General features: G+C 40.9%; 2 protein-coding genes across 4 annotated transcripts; one reads left to right on the forward strand and one right to left on the reverse strand.

Moving 5' to 3' along the window:
- Positions 1-12: 12 nt before the first annotated feature.
- Positions 13-13,039, forward strand: LOC6039907 (pyruvate kinase). 3 transcript variants are annotated; one of them, XM_001849353.2, is made up of 5 exons: positions 6,805-6,979; positions 7,095-7,135; positions 10,803-12,183; positions 12,248-12,404; positions 12,496-13,039. In XM_001849353.2, the coding sequence occupies exons 2-5, from the start codon at positions 7,097-7,099 to the stop codon at positions 12,506-12,508; spliced, it is 1,590 nt and encodes a 529-aa protein (XP_001849405.1). In that variant the 5' UTR covers positions 6,805-6,979; positions 7,095-7,096; the 3' UTR covers positions 12,509-13,039. The 3 variants fall into 3 exon arrangements, with proteins under 3 accessions (XP_038104257.1, XP_038104256.1, XP_001849405.1); XM_038248329.1 differs by lacking the exons at positions 6,805-6,979; positions 7,095-7,135 and adding an exon at positions 13-210; XM_038248328.1 differs by lacking the exons at positions 6,805-6,979; positions 7,095-7,135 and adding an exon at positions 3,882-4,066.
- LOC6039908 (zinc finger protein 226) lies at positions 13,035-14,872 on the reverse strand. The gene is made up of 2 exons (XM_038248327.1): positions 14,783-14,872; positions 13,035-14,717 (listed from the first exon to the last, which is right to left on the reverse strand). The coding sequence occupies exon 2, from the start codon at positions 14,684-14,686 to the stop codon at positions 13,067-13,069; it is 1,620 nt and encodes a 539-aa protein (XP_038104255.1). The 5' UTR covers positions 14,687-14,717; positions 14,783-14,872; the 3' UTR covers positions 13,035-13,066.
- Positions 14,873-15,123: the final 251 nt, after the last annotated feature.

Here is a 15,123-nt window from a genome sequence, read left to right on the forward strand (position 1 = left end):
TCCGCAGTGTAACGCCTCTCAGTTTACTTTAGTCGCTGGAGTCGTTCGTTTGGACAACATTGTAAACGTCGTTCAAATCCGCTGGAAAACAAAAGGACGGTACATCATCACCGCCACCGCCATACTATCGCGCTAATCAAGTGTTGAAAAGTGAAATTAACTGTCCCCGACAGATCGTCATCTCCACGACCACAACAGCTACATTCCCACGTAAGTGTTGAACAAGAACAGTTTTAAAAATAACCCCATAAAGCCGTGTTTGGGGTTACCTAATGGCTGATCCCCGAGAGATTGTGAAGTTGCACCGTATTTTGCGTCCTGACGATGGCAAACTCATCAAATGCATCGCAATCCCAGTAAAATCGCAGTATCCCGCAGATCTTCCAGTCCAGATCGGAAGATCTGCGGGTAGAAGCAGCCACCTCTACCGGGGTAACCTTGGCTGACCTCTACGCGAAGCGTTACGATTATTCGAGTTGGGAGTCGCAAGTCGAACACTTGCTACCAACATCCAGCCCCGCAGAGTATGACGATATTGGTGTGATGTTATTCAACGTAAACGTTGCGAAAAGGTTGGAGGAGTTTCCCGGAGAGAGGACACGGAGAGGGCACCCCGCCGTATAGGATATTGACGTGGTGTGCGTGAAATGCGTCTTTCTCTTGCGGGATTTTCGGCGGCCGAAACGCATGACTGTGGAGAAGGTCTCGCTCAAGTTCGCCGGTGGTGGTGCCAGTTTGGCTCCATGAAATTTTGGCTTTTATTGGCGAAATTGCCGCAATTGTATTAATCTGCGATATTGCAACTAATGATATCGATATTGCAAAATGTTTTAAATAGACATCGTTCGATGCATTGATCCTGATAATCGTTTGATGGAGACGCATGAACTCTTGTTGCTACTCACTTTGTGATTATGTTTCAAATTAAAATTGGTTAAGCAAAATACAAATATACAAATGAATTTCCTTCTTAACCCTCTACAACCCAACCCCGCCTTTAGACGGGATTCAAATAAAAAAATAAACAAAAATCAATTTTCAACCAATTAATGATCATTAAAAAGCATTGGAAAGGAGAAATCATTAAATTTTAGGAAATTTAAAGGTTGGAAACTTTACTTAATTTATGTGACTTTGCCAATGTTTTTCAAAAATCTAGAGTTTAAAAAAAAAAGATCCAATAAACCAAATTTTCAGTTTTTGCTTTGTGGGTGTTTTTTTAAGACCCCTGAAACAAGGCGGTTTCAAAAACACCCAAAAAGCAAAAACTGGCAATTTTGTTTATTGGACCTTTTGAGCAATTCTCTACGAAATCGGTCTTTTTTCTTCAATTTTATTGTTTTGTATTTTTTAATCCGACTGAAACTGTAAATCGGATCATTCGTTGCTAAGATATCGACATTAGAAAATGGTGGGTTGTTTGGGTGAGACTTAGAAAACATCAATTTTCCTGTTTTTAAACACTTGCATGGCAATATCTCAGCAACTAAGGGTCGTATCAAGTTCAGAAAAGCAAAAAAAAGTTCTAAAAAGCAAAATATTGAGAATTTTCCCAGCTTTTCAAAAAAACTATTTTCAAAAAAGTTACCTAAAAATGAATTAAGCTTGAAAACGGTGCGCTTTATCAAAATTTCGTTTAAGTACTTTTTGATTGCAAATTTAATTTTACATCATGCGACGAATATTTCAATTTTTTGAAAAAATCAGTATTGATTCAAAAATTCATAACTCGGTCAAAGATTTTTTGCAAAACCTGGAAATTTCTGAAAAGTTGACATTTTATGTCCTCTAAAACATATAAAAAAAATTAAAAATAGTGTTTTTTAGCAAATCAAGTTTTGATGACAGAAAGTTTAATTAAAAAAATCACCCCATACCTACAACTTTGCCGAAGACACCAAATCGATGAAAAAATTCCTTCAGTTGGTACAGATTTTTGATTTGACACATATCACTTTTTTATGGACAGCTGCCAAATTTGTATGGAAAGTTATATGGACAAACTAATGATGCAAAATGGCTTCGTTGGGCATACCGAAGGCACCAAAAAAGTTTCAGTCGGATTAAAAAATAAAAAAAAATCGAATGACCGAAATCTGAGAGAACTGCTCTTTTAAAAAAAAAACTAAACTAGACAAGATAAATGCATTTAAAAAAAAAAAAAAAAAAACATAAAACAAGAGAAGTAAAGTTTTTCGTAGAACTAAAGTTGCTCAAAATTACCTCCTTAACACGGGAAAAATAAGAATTTTGGGGAAAAAATTGAGCATTAGAGGGTTAACAAACTAGATAGAGTCATTGAAATAATCCCAAATACGCTTCGGATAATATCTTGATTGATCTAGTACCTATCTAATGGTCTAAACAAGTTAAAATTTCACTGGGTTCCTATTGACTCGGACATTACCTCGTTCTTCGTAAGCAGAATAATTTCCGAGTAAAATTCTTTCTAACCAACTCACTCTTCGAATTTCAAACTTGGTTGATTTCTTAAATTTTGAAATAAAGTATGGTTTCGGAATGCTAACTTTTCAAGGACCAAATGGCTCAATTTTTCGATTGACCAATCAGATTTAAATTTAGAAGAAGCTGAGTTTTCCAATACCGGCATCCTCCAAAACTTTACGAAACTTTAATCAACCTAATAAGTGAAAAAAACACACACAGAAAAATATAAAATTTGCAATATGGCAGATTTTGCGACATTTGCCGAAAATAATTTATTAACAATTGTGATTTTATTTTATTCAGAACATACTCCAGGCCACAAACGAGCTTCTGCAACAAATTTGTCATTTATCGGATTGGCCAATCAGATTTTTTTTGTTGCAATATATAAGGTTTTTTTTGGCTTCGAAATTACCTCTTTATTTATTATCTTTATTATCAGAATTATTTTTCGAGAAAATTTTCATTGCAAAAAATCAAACAAATCAAACTTCATAGATTTTTTACACACCACAGCCAAATCGACGTGTTATTCAGTTAAAATTGATATTGATACAGGTTTATGTGTTAATTTGCACACATTTTATGAGCAACAAATTGATATACTGCTATTTGATAGGACGGAGGTCACATTGGATGACAGAGCGTCGTCTTCTGCAGTGCAAAAGCTTTAAATAAAATTTGTACCAGCCTGAGATAACAAAAAAAATGGAGAAACTCATTATTCTCGATTTACTAAAAGAATAAATTTTGATAATTTTCTTAAAAGATCATAATAATAAAAAAAAATCTAAATTTCATTTCAATTCCTAAAAAAATATATTACAAAGAAAACTTTAAGAAACAAAAACAAGTTGAAAATGTCGCATGTTTCACTTAAGATAAGCAAATCCATCGAATGTAGGCGTCGCGTGGTGTCTTCATCAGTCTTATCAGAGAGGACACTCAAAAATTCGAAGCGTTCAACTTTGTGAAATTGAATTCAGTTATTCGAATTCAAATTAAAAAAAAATATCCGGAGTTTTTTTTAAAAGGCCCAATAAACCAAATTTCCAGTTTTTGCCTTTTGGGTGTTTTTGAAACCTTCTTGAGTCAGTCAAAAACTGGAAGTTTGGTTTATCGGACCTTTAAAAAAACTCAATCAGACTTATGTTTGAAATCATAATTGTAGTGTTTTTTTTTCCTGATATTATTCTTCCAAAGAATGACCACCGGAGAGTTCCCGTGTTCTACGGCGCAAAACTAACTGCCGTCACCGCAGTGAGTTACATACATCCATCATTTGGATGTTACAAAGAGAGAGCCGTGTGTTTGGACTGCTCTCAACCAACCACACCACTATCGTGGAGTACGGCGGAAGCGCGATGAAGTATATGATGAACACCACAAGCTCACCAGTACACAGGTTCAGTGCCACAGTCTGCCTCGAACAGTCCCAGTCGGTCAGTCAGTTGTACCGTAGTTCTCGTGTACAACGTCCTCGTCGTGTTCGGTGCCGTCCTCGTAACGTTCCGTGTGCCGTGTGTAATACGTTCAGTGTAACGTGACGTGACGACTGTTTATTCGCTTATTGAATATAGATTTGCTGCATTTACACAAAAGTTGAAACATGGCTGAGGTAATAGTTTACAGTTAAAATTAGAGATTTTGTGGAAATTTCCGTTCTCCGAAACCCGGTGTGCGTGTGCGTTCATTCAAACTTTTTTTTAAACGTTTTGGGGTGAACAACTCAAATTGGATAATTCGTTGCAAGGTTAGCTCAATGTCAACCGAAGTCAATGTCGGAAAAGCTTGCGCGAAGACTTCAAGAAGAAACCCCCTCGATCACATGGCGCTACTCATTGTCAAAACTAATCACTCGGAAAGGTGGACAGTTGTTTAGCCCAGCAATTGTACAGCCGAAAACGATATCTGGAGCAAATTGCCGGCATCGCGAAAAAAAAGAGGTTTCTACCAATACCAGTCTGCGATCAACGTGCGCAGACACTACAGCTGTTCAGCGCGGCACGTCTGTGTTTGTAGGGGAACTTGCTGGATGCATGCATCTCCACATGGATACCTCTATAAATCATATGATGCGAAAAGCGTTGCGAGGTTCAACGTGAGCTCCAGACCAGACACCACAGAGAGGGGAAAAACTAAAAGTGAAATGACGAAATTTGGCTGTTTTTTTCGTGCCGGTAGCTGAAATGCCGGCGAATTCGCTGAAAGTAGTTTTTAATGCTTGTTTCGTCAGCTTTTTTCGGTTCCCTCTACCAAAGGGGGATTCTTGCAGTCGATGACCTGTTCGGGTTCGGCGTTGCCAGGGGGAAATGGATAAGTTTGAGTTCGATATAAGGTTAAACAAGTGAGCTAAATCAAGGCCTATACACTGTACTTTATTTGAGTGTTATAGAATTTTATTTTATTATGATTTGATTTTTGAGAATTTTTATTAAAATCTTAATGTTTGCCTTAAAATTGATTGCAAATAAGTTTGATTGCTTGATTTTTTTTAATTATTGCCTAATAAGCCCATTACAACTATTTAACAAAAAAAACGTCATTTCGATTTCGTTATTCTATTTAAGCTTTAAGTTAGAAATTTCAGGAGTAAACATAAACCCTATCTAGAGATGGCTTTAATATCCTAAAAAACAGACTGTATTTTTAAAACAGCGAATCTTAACAATTTACAATGTTCTACAAAAGCGTTCCTTTTATTAAAACCTCTAAGAATTTCGGGAACGGGTTCATTTGGTTTCACTTTATGAAACTTTCCCTTACATGATTTCAAAAGTGAAAGTTTCTTTACTTGACCAAATCTCATGTAAAAAAAATTATACAATTATAAAACCAACTGCAAAGTCCAGAGCTTAATTTTCGTAGTTGTTATTAATATTAATAAATTTTTGATAAATTATACTTTAAGGAAATCACATTAATATTTTTTTGCTATTCGAAATGAATTATTTTGAGTGCCACAATAAAATAGAAAAATTTACATAAAAAAAATAATCGGAAAAAGCTTTTTTGTTTTTTTTTACATATTAGTATCAAAAACAGAAAAACAAATAAATATTATATCTTCACACATTTGAGACTCTGTAACCATACAATTCGGCTTTCCTATCAAAAACTTCAAACTCTTAAGCTGCCCATGTTCGCATAAATATTCCATATGCATTTTCAACATGCTTAGAAAACGAGCTTGGAAAAATATTTGTCATAAATTTCATACTTGCAATTATTCAATCATTTGAAAATTAATTCGACCGGGATCTCACGTGCTCTTGTTTATGTATTTGTTAAGTTTGTATTTTTATATAAAAAAAATTCAGCCACCAATGCTTTTTAGAAAATGTTTAGAAAAAAAAAAACATTTTTTATAAATGTTCTCAACAAAATTATACAACTCAGTTCAGGAAGGACTGTAGAAGATTACGAAGGCTAATGCGTCCTTTTGAAAGGACTCAAAAACTAAACTGCTCGTTGTCATACGGTGTGAGCGGGATACACTAAATGTTTACATTTGATACTAAGGTTTTATAAAAAAAGGTCTTGTTTTTATATCAAATGATTCACTCAAAGAGATCGACACGATAAAAATACCGACCAGAAGTTCATTATAAAGAATGTCAAGTGCTCTAATCCCTCGATGCGCATGCCCATGGCGTCCGCCACCCACGCTGTCAAATTTCGGTCGATTTCGACAAACGGTAGACAACGAAAACTGGGAGGGTTGATTACTGTTTTTTTTTTTTAATTTCTTTTTCAATATAATGCACGATTCTCTTCAAGTAATGGAAATTTACTTATTCTAGAAGACAAATAAAATCCAAAATTTTCCCAAACCCATTTCTTTGAGTGTCTATGTCGGAAAATTTTCTCTATTTTTGAAACCCCCTCACCGCGCCTGCTGAGATGAATTTTCTCGCACCTCTCGAGCTGTGCCTGTCTGTCGGCGCACCGTCGGAAAATTCAGTTGACCAACCAAACCGATGCAGATGGCGCGTAACGTTTGGAAGTAAACAAGACTTGCACGCAAAGTTCCTCCCCCAAAAAGTGCCTTAACCCCAACCCAGCTTCCCCCAAGAGTCTACGGTGAAAGGTCAGTCAGTCAGTCTGGAGTGAAGAAAAATTGGTGGGTTTGGGAGCGGAAACCGGAACCGGATTGGCGGAACCAGCTGTTACGATAAAAGTGCGCTTTCCCAGCTAGCAACAACTACAACAACTCGTCAGCTGCGAGAAACGGCCAAACACCCGAAGGTTTAGGATGAACCCTTATCGAAGATTCACTCGGGCCGCTTCGGGCTCGGCTCGGGCGATCCTTCGGGAGAGTGAAGCCCTGTTGAGTCCGTCGACGGTATCGATTAAACAGTCTCATTTAAGTGTAGCTTTGCACCGATACCGGTCGTCGTCGTCGTCGTCTAGTCCTAGCCGCTGTCGAGGTCGTCCTAGATCTTGGGCGTTGTGTAACTTGAAAAGTGGTGCCTTTGTCGGTCAGCAGCATCCAGGAGTAGCAGCAGCAGCGGCGTTCCGGCGACTCAGTGTAAAGTCACTTCCTAGCTTAGAGCCTGTCCGACTCCCGTACTCCGGCCTTGGCCATCCCTTCCTCTCGTTCTTCTCCACCACCCAACGACTGATAAGTACCTTTCACCACGCAGGGATGATGGTGTGGGTGTCCGACTACGACTTCGACCCGAAGGTAATTCAGTCTTCCGGAGCAGCGTTCCCGGATTCCTGTTTGTAGTGTCCCGTGTAACTAACGTGCCCCAGGGCGGTGGCGTGTGCCAACCGGCCAGGAAGCCGTCGCCAAGGTCAAAGGACGTGGTCGAGCGTTGCCAACACAACACAACGACAACAAGTGCCCTGAACTCCTGAACCCGACACCGCCAAACGAGTGCCAAAATCTAACTTCTACCTTGAATCCAATCACTACCATCTACCTATTTTAAAAATAAAATTTGCGGTAGGTCAGACCATCGCCGTCATCGTCGTCGGCGGTTATTGATTTTTTCCGGGTGCAGTCAGAGCAGAAATGAAAGATGCTTCTTACCCAAACCGCTTTCGTCGAGTGCCCTTGACCAAGGACACACCGTCGGCGGCGGCACCTTGTGCATTTTGAGAATACGGGGTTGGTGAATGCGTAGTTATGAACAGGAGCAATTTCACACAAAAAGGCTAAAAATAATTCCCACCCATGCCGGATCCACACAACTCGGTGTAAACACAGGGAAGTTCATCCCCAATCAAAAGAACAACTCTCGAGCCGAATGTCACCAGCCAAGCTCAGCGTGTCGTGAAGCTCCGCGATAAAATATGTTCTCCGTCAGCGCGTTTTGAGCGCGACGACGTATTTGTAAACTATCGATAACCGTTTAGCTATGGTCAGCGAAAAAAAAATCGTTACGATAAACACTCTCGAAGAATTGTTGGAGCGTTGATTCACACACCACAACCGCTCCAAACAGAATGTCATTATTTGAGGGGCTGGGTGAGGAGCGCTGTGCTAATTAAGCGCTAATTTATTTTAGCTGACAATAGCTGCTGCAGCTATCATGTGATTATCTAACGATAAGCTGTTGGATCGATAATAGCCGTTATCAAAAACGTGACCTAAACTTTCAATGTATTGCTTGAATGCTGACTCGATTTCTAGCATTGTACTGCCGCTCTAATCTAGTCCCATATGTATTTTGGTCATTATTGAGATAAACATAGCAAAATTATTGTTTTTACATGTACTTTGAGCCAATTAATAAAAAAGTGATGTTTGTTCTGAAAATTCAAAATAAAAATCACTTTCGTGCTGTGCAAAATAAAGGCAAGTCAGTTCCTTCTAAAGAAATGTATCATGAATCGATTGAATGAACGTGGAACCATTTAAATTGCAAGGACAATGTTTCTATAAACCCGCAGAACTTGAAAAAAAGATTATAAGCAGTTCATATCTGCAAGAATATTTATAAATTTTGATGCGTAATATTTTAAACAATTGGTGCTTTTTTCATGCAAGGGACAACCACAAGTAAACAAAAAACTACAAACCATTATGAGTAATATTCCATAAAATAAGTTCTATTAAATCTTAAATGAATTGCCCTGGTCCTAGTTCTGGAAGAGGTTCTGCTTCCGGTAAACGTAGACTGTCGATCACTAAATTTCAACGGTCCAGACGTATAGACACGCATTCAAATATCTGTTGCCTCTGTAGTATTTTCGTCTCGTTTATGATTACATTTTCTAACTATAAATGAATGAATTTGAAATAAACATAAAACAATATCATTCTATAACATTTGAGAAAATCACTTGAAAATTACCCAAACATACCTTGAAATGACAGTTTAACTTCTGGTGAAAATGTTCAAGCCTACCTTGATATCATTGACTGACTTGCCTTTATTTATAGAAAAATAAAGGCAAGTCAGTTTTAGTATGAAAATATATAAATTTATCTCTAAACTTTAAGATTAATGAAACAAATTCATGTTAGAAATATTTGTTGAACTAATATTGAAATAATTGTATAGAAATTGAGCAAAAAAATGTTGATTCGAAATGTGAAAAATGGTGCAACATTTTTTGGCCTTCTCACGGCGTTATCTCAGCATCCACTTTTTACATATGGGATGGACTAGATTAGAGCGGCAGTGTAGCGATAATCCGAATCACGTTTATTCTGAACATTCTGAATGGTTCTGAATTTGAACTGAGATTGGTTTAAATAAAATTATCTTTTTGAACTTTCTTATAACACAATACACTTCTTTATCATGTTATGCGGTCGGCTGACATGCTCGTCATCTTTGATGTGAACTTAACTGAAACAATTGGGTTCTTAAATTAAGTTCAAGATTGTTGATAGGTGTCATGCACCGATAAAGCTGTTTTTCTAAACCACAATGACACTGTTTTTCACTAAGAAAAATTAAACAAACGACTTAATTTTTTTTTAATTGTTATTCCCGACTATCTTTAACTTTTTTTTTAATTCATTGAATCGCAAATAATTTTTATGTTCTCGATATTATGCTTGAAAATTTTCAACAAAACTGATCAAAAATTGTTTCTTGACAAGCATTTTTATCGCTGCGTATGCTAAAATTATCAAAGGGCTTAAGGACTCAATTCGATCCTGAAATTAAGTGTTAAATGTTGATTATATTAAAATCCAGACTCGATTGTCCAAAGCCTCCATTTTCCGAAATTCGATTATTTAAAAGCGTCATACAAACTTCGCAAAACACCGACCAACAAAATTTCTGCACAGTCACGACTCGAGGGGAAGCATGAACTTTGGGGTTTCCAGAAACATGTTCTTCTGCTCTTTCCAAAGGGACTATAGTTGATCCGTTGCAAAATGTCGAACTGTGTTTTTGTTAACTTAACAAAAAAAATAATAGCTAGAAATAGTTCTCTGGCATGTCTTTTATCGTTGTATGTTAATGTTAAACATTGGGCATATTTATGATTTTATATATTAAAATCAGAATAAATGAACAAAAATACTTTAAAGGAGTAATTGTTTACCATTGTACCTAAAAACTAGCACTTTACTTTAAGCCCCAATTATAAAATTGAATTCAATACAGTTAATGTAAATGGCAAAATATTTAAACATCTGTCAGCGAAAACATTAAAAACGCAAACGGTAGTCTTGGTATCAACATTATGTCTGACTTTGTAATCGAACTCGACAACTTTTAGTCATCTAAACCTTGGTTATCAAATAATGAAAAAAAAAGCTCCTACCTTTCGTTGCCAGTCTGGCGACCACATCGATGTCGATCGCTGGTCTGCTATCCGGTTCGCAATGCCTGCTGTCTGAATCGCCAAAAATTGGCTTCTCGAACCGCCTCTAATTTTCTTCAAAACTGAATCGATTTAGAATATTTTTGCGATATTTGGACCAGCGGTCAATTATTACCTGAAAACAAAAATGAAACTAGTTGTTAGAAAATTATTATTAATGCATTTAGAATTGATATAAAAGAAGAACACAAAATTAGGAAGACACTTCACCCTAACTCAATGTAAACAATCCCGTCTACATCGTCACAGGAAGCTTAAAAACACCGCAACTGATAGTGTCGTCCAGATAAGGCTCGAACCTTACGTTACATCACGTGAAGCGCTGATAGCGAAACTAGTTGAGATTGCGCGAAAGTGCAGGCAAAAGCTTGTTTACTGACCTACAGATGACTTTCTTTCGAGAATTTTACTAACAATGCCCTTTTTTAAGCTAGATTTTGGAATTAATTTTACAGGTGCAACTTCATGTTGAAAGGTATCAATTTAAACCAAATTGAATTTTAGACACACCTTTAGGAATCAAATAGCTAACACAAGATAACTGTTTCTTTCCGCAGGGTCGCAAAATGAACCCGGAATCGGTGTCGCATTTAGAGCACATGTGCTCGCTGGATATTGACACGCAGACATCGTTCGTGCGGCTGTCCGGCATCATCTGTACCATCGGGCCGGCCTCGGTGGCGCCGGAGATGCTGGAGGAGATGATGAAGACCGGCATGAACATTGCCCGGTTGAACTTTTCGCACGGTTCGTACGAGTACCACGGCAACACGATCAAGAACATCCGCGAGGCGGTGGCGAGCTACTCGGCCAAGCTGGGCAAGCCGTTCCCGCTGGCGATCGCGCTGGACACCAAGGGTCCGGAGATTCGTACCGGTTTGATTGAGGGCAGCGGAACCGGCGAGGTCGAGCTGAAGAAGGGCGAGAAGATCGAGCTGACGACGAACAAGGATCACCTGGAGAAGGGCAACAAGGACAAGATCTACGTGGATTACGTCAACATCGTAAAGGTGGTGAAGCCCGGCGATCGTGTGTTCGTTGACGATGGTTTGATCTCGCTGGTTGCGAACAGTATTAGCGGAGACACGCTGACCTGCACGGTCGAGAACGGTGGTTTGCTGGGATCGCGCAAGGGTGTCAACCTGCCCGGAGTGCCGGTCGATCTGCCGGCTGTGTCCGAGAAGGACAAGGCCGATCTGCAGTTCGGTGTTGACCAGGGAGTCGATGTGATCTTCGCTTCGTTCATCCGTAACGCTGCTGCTTTGAAGGAGATCCGCGGTATTCTCGGCGATAAGGGCAAGAACATCAAGATCATTTCCAAGATTGAGAACCAGCAGGGTATGCAGAACCTGGACGCCATCATTGCCGCTTCGGACGGTATCATGGTTGCTCGTGGTGATCTGGGTATTGAAATCCCGGCCGAGAAGGTGTTCCTGGCCCAGAAGTCGATCATTGCTCGGTGCAACCGCGCCGGAAAGCCCGTCATCTGCGCCACTCAGATGTTGGAGTCTATGATCAAGAAGCCACGTCCGACTCGTGCCGAAATTTCGGACGTTGCCAACGCCATCATTGATGGTGCCGACTGTGTCATGCTGTCTGGTGAGACCGCCAAGGGCGAGTACCCGCTGGAGTGCGTACTGACCATGGCCAAGACGTGCAAGGAAGCCGAGGCTGCCCTGTGGCATCGCAACCTGTTCAACGATCTGGTCAACACGACGCCCACTCCGATCGATACCGGAGCCTCGATCGCGATCGCTGCCGCCGAAGCTGCGAGCAAGATCCGCGCCGCGGCTCTCATCGTCATCACCACTTCGGGACGTTCGGCCCATGTCATCTCCAAGTACCGCCCACGCTGCCCGATCATTGCCGTGACCCGCTTCGACCAGACTGCCCGCCAGTGCCATCTGTACCGCGGCATTCTGCCCGTGGTCTACGAACGTGAGTAATCTCTCTTCACGGCAAGTCTCCAAGCTCAACTAATCGATCCGAATTTCACTTTCAGAGCCCCCGCTCGAGGACTGGCTGAAGGACGTTGACGCGCGCGTCCAGTACGGTATGGAGTTTGGCAAGGAACGTGGCTTCCTGAAGCCTGGCATGCCGGTGGTCATCGTTACCGGCTGGAAGCAGGGCTCCGGCTTCACCAACACCATCCGCGTTGTGTACGTAACGGACGGCAGCATGATCGTCTAGCAAGCCCACTCTCAAGATCCTCCCGAAGACTGACCTATTGCTATCATTTCTATCTTACAGGAACGTCGAATAAATTCTCGCAACGTTTGCAGCTGAGAGTATCTTCATCTAACCACCTCCCACACACAACAACAACAAAGCTAAAAGTTACAAAGTGTTGTTGCATAAGATCACCAAAAAACAAAAAAGAAACGCAGAGGAAAAGCCGTACAAAAGCACCAACCCCCTTAAACTCAGACTCATCTTCAAACGTACTGTTTGATTAACCCTGCTTCTATTTTAGAGATTTGCTACGAGCAAAGTAAAACAAATTGGTTTAGTTAAAAAACGAGATGATAAGAACTAATTTATTGTGAGTTGTTAGTCGCTCTCCCTCTCATTGGAATCTAAATTATTTATTGCCACCCAAAAAATTCCCACGTAAGAAAAACAAGAAGGCTAGCAGAGTTTCCCAAATATCCTGCACGTGTTCCGGGTCAACCTAGGTTGAGCCGGATCAAGTACAAGTAGAAACGGATCGACAAATTTGTGAGTGTATTGAAACATAAATGTTACTGAATACGGATATAAAGATATAATAAACAAGTAAAACAGTTGAAAAGTGTTTGGAGATTATTTTTTTATTGCTAAACTAATAATTGCTGGCCTGTTGGCCTGTCCCAACTACATTAGGAAGTATTGCTGGAGATTCAGTTTGCTGGAAGAGCAGCGGTATCATCGGAGGCTGTTCCGGCTGGGATGTCGCTGGAACCTCCGCTTCTTGTTGACTCTTCCGTTTGTTGCTGCCCTTCCGCATGCCCTTCTGGAATCGCTTGTATAGCTTGACGCCCTCGACCTGGATGTCGTGTTCGCGAATTTTGTGCTGGGTGAGCAGGAAGTTGAACCGGAAGCCTGCGCCGCAGATTTCGCAGAACACCTGATGGCCGGTGTGCTTGGTCATGTGTGCCTTCAGGAGGTACGCCGTCAGGAACTTCTTTTCGCACTGCGTACACTCGTACTTGTACGAGTTGGCCTCGTGCTTGAGCATGTGCCGCTCCAGCGAGTTCTCCCACTTGCAGGTGACGCCACAGACCTTACAAATGAATAGTTTCTTCTCGTGGAAGGATTCAACGTGCATGTCTCGTTGCTTCTTTTTGAAGAACTGCTTGCCGCACACGTCGCACGAGAAATCGCGCTGGTTGTTGTGGATCTTCATGTGGGTGAGAAAAGAACCTCGCGTCGCCAGAACCTTCCCGCAGATCGGACAAACACTGTCGTAGATCTTTTCCGGAGGTTTGGTCTTCCTAATCTGGTCCGAGTGGGACGATCGATGGCCTGCCATCGCCTGGCGAAGTTTGCACTTGAAGTCACAGAACTCGCACTCGTACAACTCGTCGGGGTTCTTTGGAGGCCTGCCTTTACGAACCTTCCCGTTATGCTTCTTCTTGTGACTGGCCAGTTGCTTACGTCTCTCAAAGATAAGAGGACACTCCGAGCACTCGAAGGGACCCGAGCTATCATCCTCAGCTTGCTTCTTCTTCCTTGACGATTCACCTCGATGCTTTATCTTGTGTCTTGCAAGCTCCAGCGCATCACTATCTTCTTCAGCTGACCCCTCGTCATCTTCTCGATCACTCAAACTCTCCAAGCTCTCAACTTCCAGCTTCACCTCCAGTTCCTCCGGATCGATCGGAATCTCCCCAAAAACATCCATCTCTGCTTGAAGTTCCGGCTTCAGCAGAACTTCTTCGGTACCATGTGTCCGACCAGCCACCCTCTCCAGCTCCTTCGCCACCCTCCTACAACTCCGAACCAACCGCATCGAACACATCACCTGCCCCCAACACTCTCCGCACGCCAACCTGCACAAACTGTCCTCCAAATCTCCCAAGAGAAAGTGCAAAAACAAGCTCGAATCCTCCGACGCGTACATCCCAGCCAGATCACTCCCAACCTCCCCTCCATCAAACCGTCTCGCACAAAGTCGACAAAACTGCTCCACGTTCCCCTCCACCAACGCACCGCCAACAAACAACCTCGGAACGGCCCCGTCCGCCAGCCGGAAGTCCGCACCATCCCGACAAAGCGCCCTCAGTTCGAAGTGATTCCAACAGCAGCGGTCGGATTCGGTCAACGGCCTACTGGTGAAGGCTTCCTGCCAGCGCTTGCGCTGGGAAGAATTGGTCGGAGGTACGGGGAACATAAAGGTGCCAAAGTCACGGCCGGAAGCGTCGCAGCCGGGCACAGCGCAGACCTCCTGGCGGGTCGTCATTACTCTTTGTGGGATTCTCGTCAAATTTGGCCTACGAGGTGTAGATGATTAATTCCTGATTAAAATATGCTTTATTGTTGGATTCATTTTACTTACTTTTTGTGAAAAAATGCACAAACCAGCGAAAATTTTCAATCAGCTTTTTATTGAAGATGCTCTCCAATTTTTGCACTGTTTCTGTTTGTGTTTTGTTTTGTCTTGACACTTTACTTTATTTTGGATTTAGTGGTATGTTCATAAATTACGTTCTATCAAATAATCATTCTTTATTCTGATCTTAAAATTTTGAAAGTTGTATCTTTAAACATTCACTATTTTGAAATTGCTTTAATGAAATATTGTAAGCAGTGAAGATTAAAATTAATGATTTAATAATTTAATAGTTTTATTATTTCAAGAATTAAGGGGTTACATACATGTAGAAAATCACAAAATTT

The sequence above is a fragment of the Culex quinquefasciatus genome, chromosome 1 (assembly GCF_015732765.1).
Source record: "Culex quinquefasciatus strain JHB chromosome 1, VPISU_Cqui_1.0_pri_paternal, whole genome shotgun sequence".
Taxonomy (NCBI): Eukaryota; Metazoa; Arthropoda; class Insecta; order Diptera; family Culicidae; genus Culex; species Culex quinquefasciatus.

Bases quoted from the DNA above. Each gene is read 5' to 3' on its own strand.
- LOC6039907 (XM_001849353.2), top strand. From the start codon at position 7,097: ATGATGGTGTGGGTGTCCGACTACGACTTCGACCCGAAG. The intron at 7,136-10,802 runs GTAATTCAGTCT...TTCTTTCCGCAG, and splicing joins ACTACGACTTCGACCCGAAG to GGTCGCAAAATGAACCCGGA. The intron at 12,184-12,247 runs GTGAGTAATCTC...TTTCACTTTCAG, and splicing joins TCTGCCCGTGGTCTACGAAC to AGCCCCCGCTCGAGGACTGG.
- LOC6039908 (XM_038248327.1), bottom strand. From the start codon at position 14,686: ATGACGACCCGCCAGGAGGTCTGCGCTGTGCCCGGCTGCGACGCTTCC.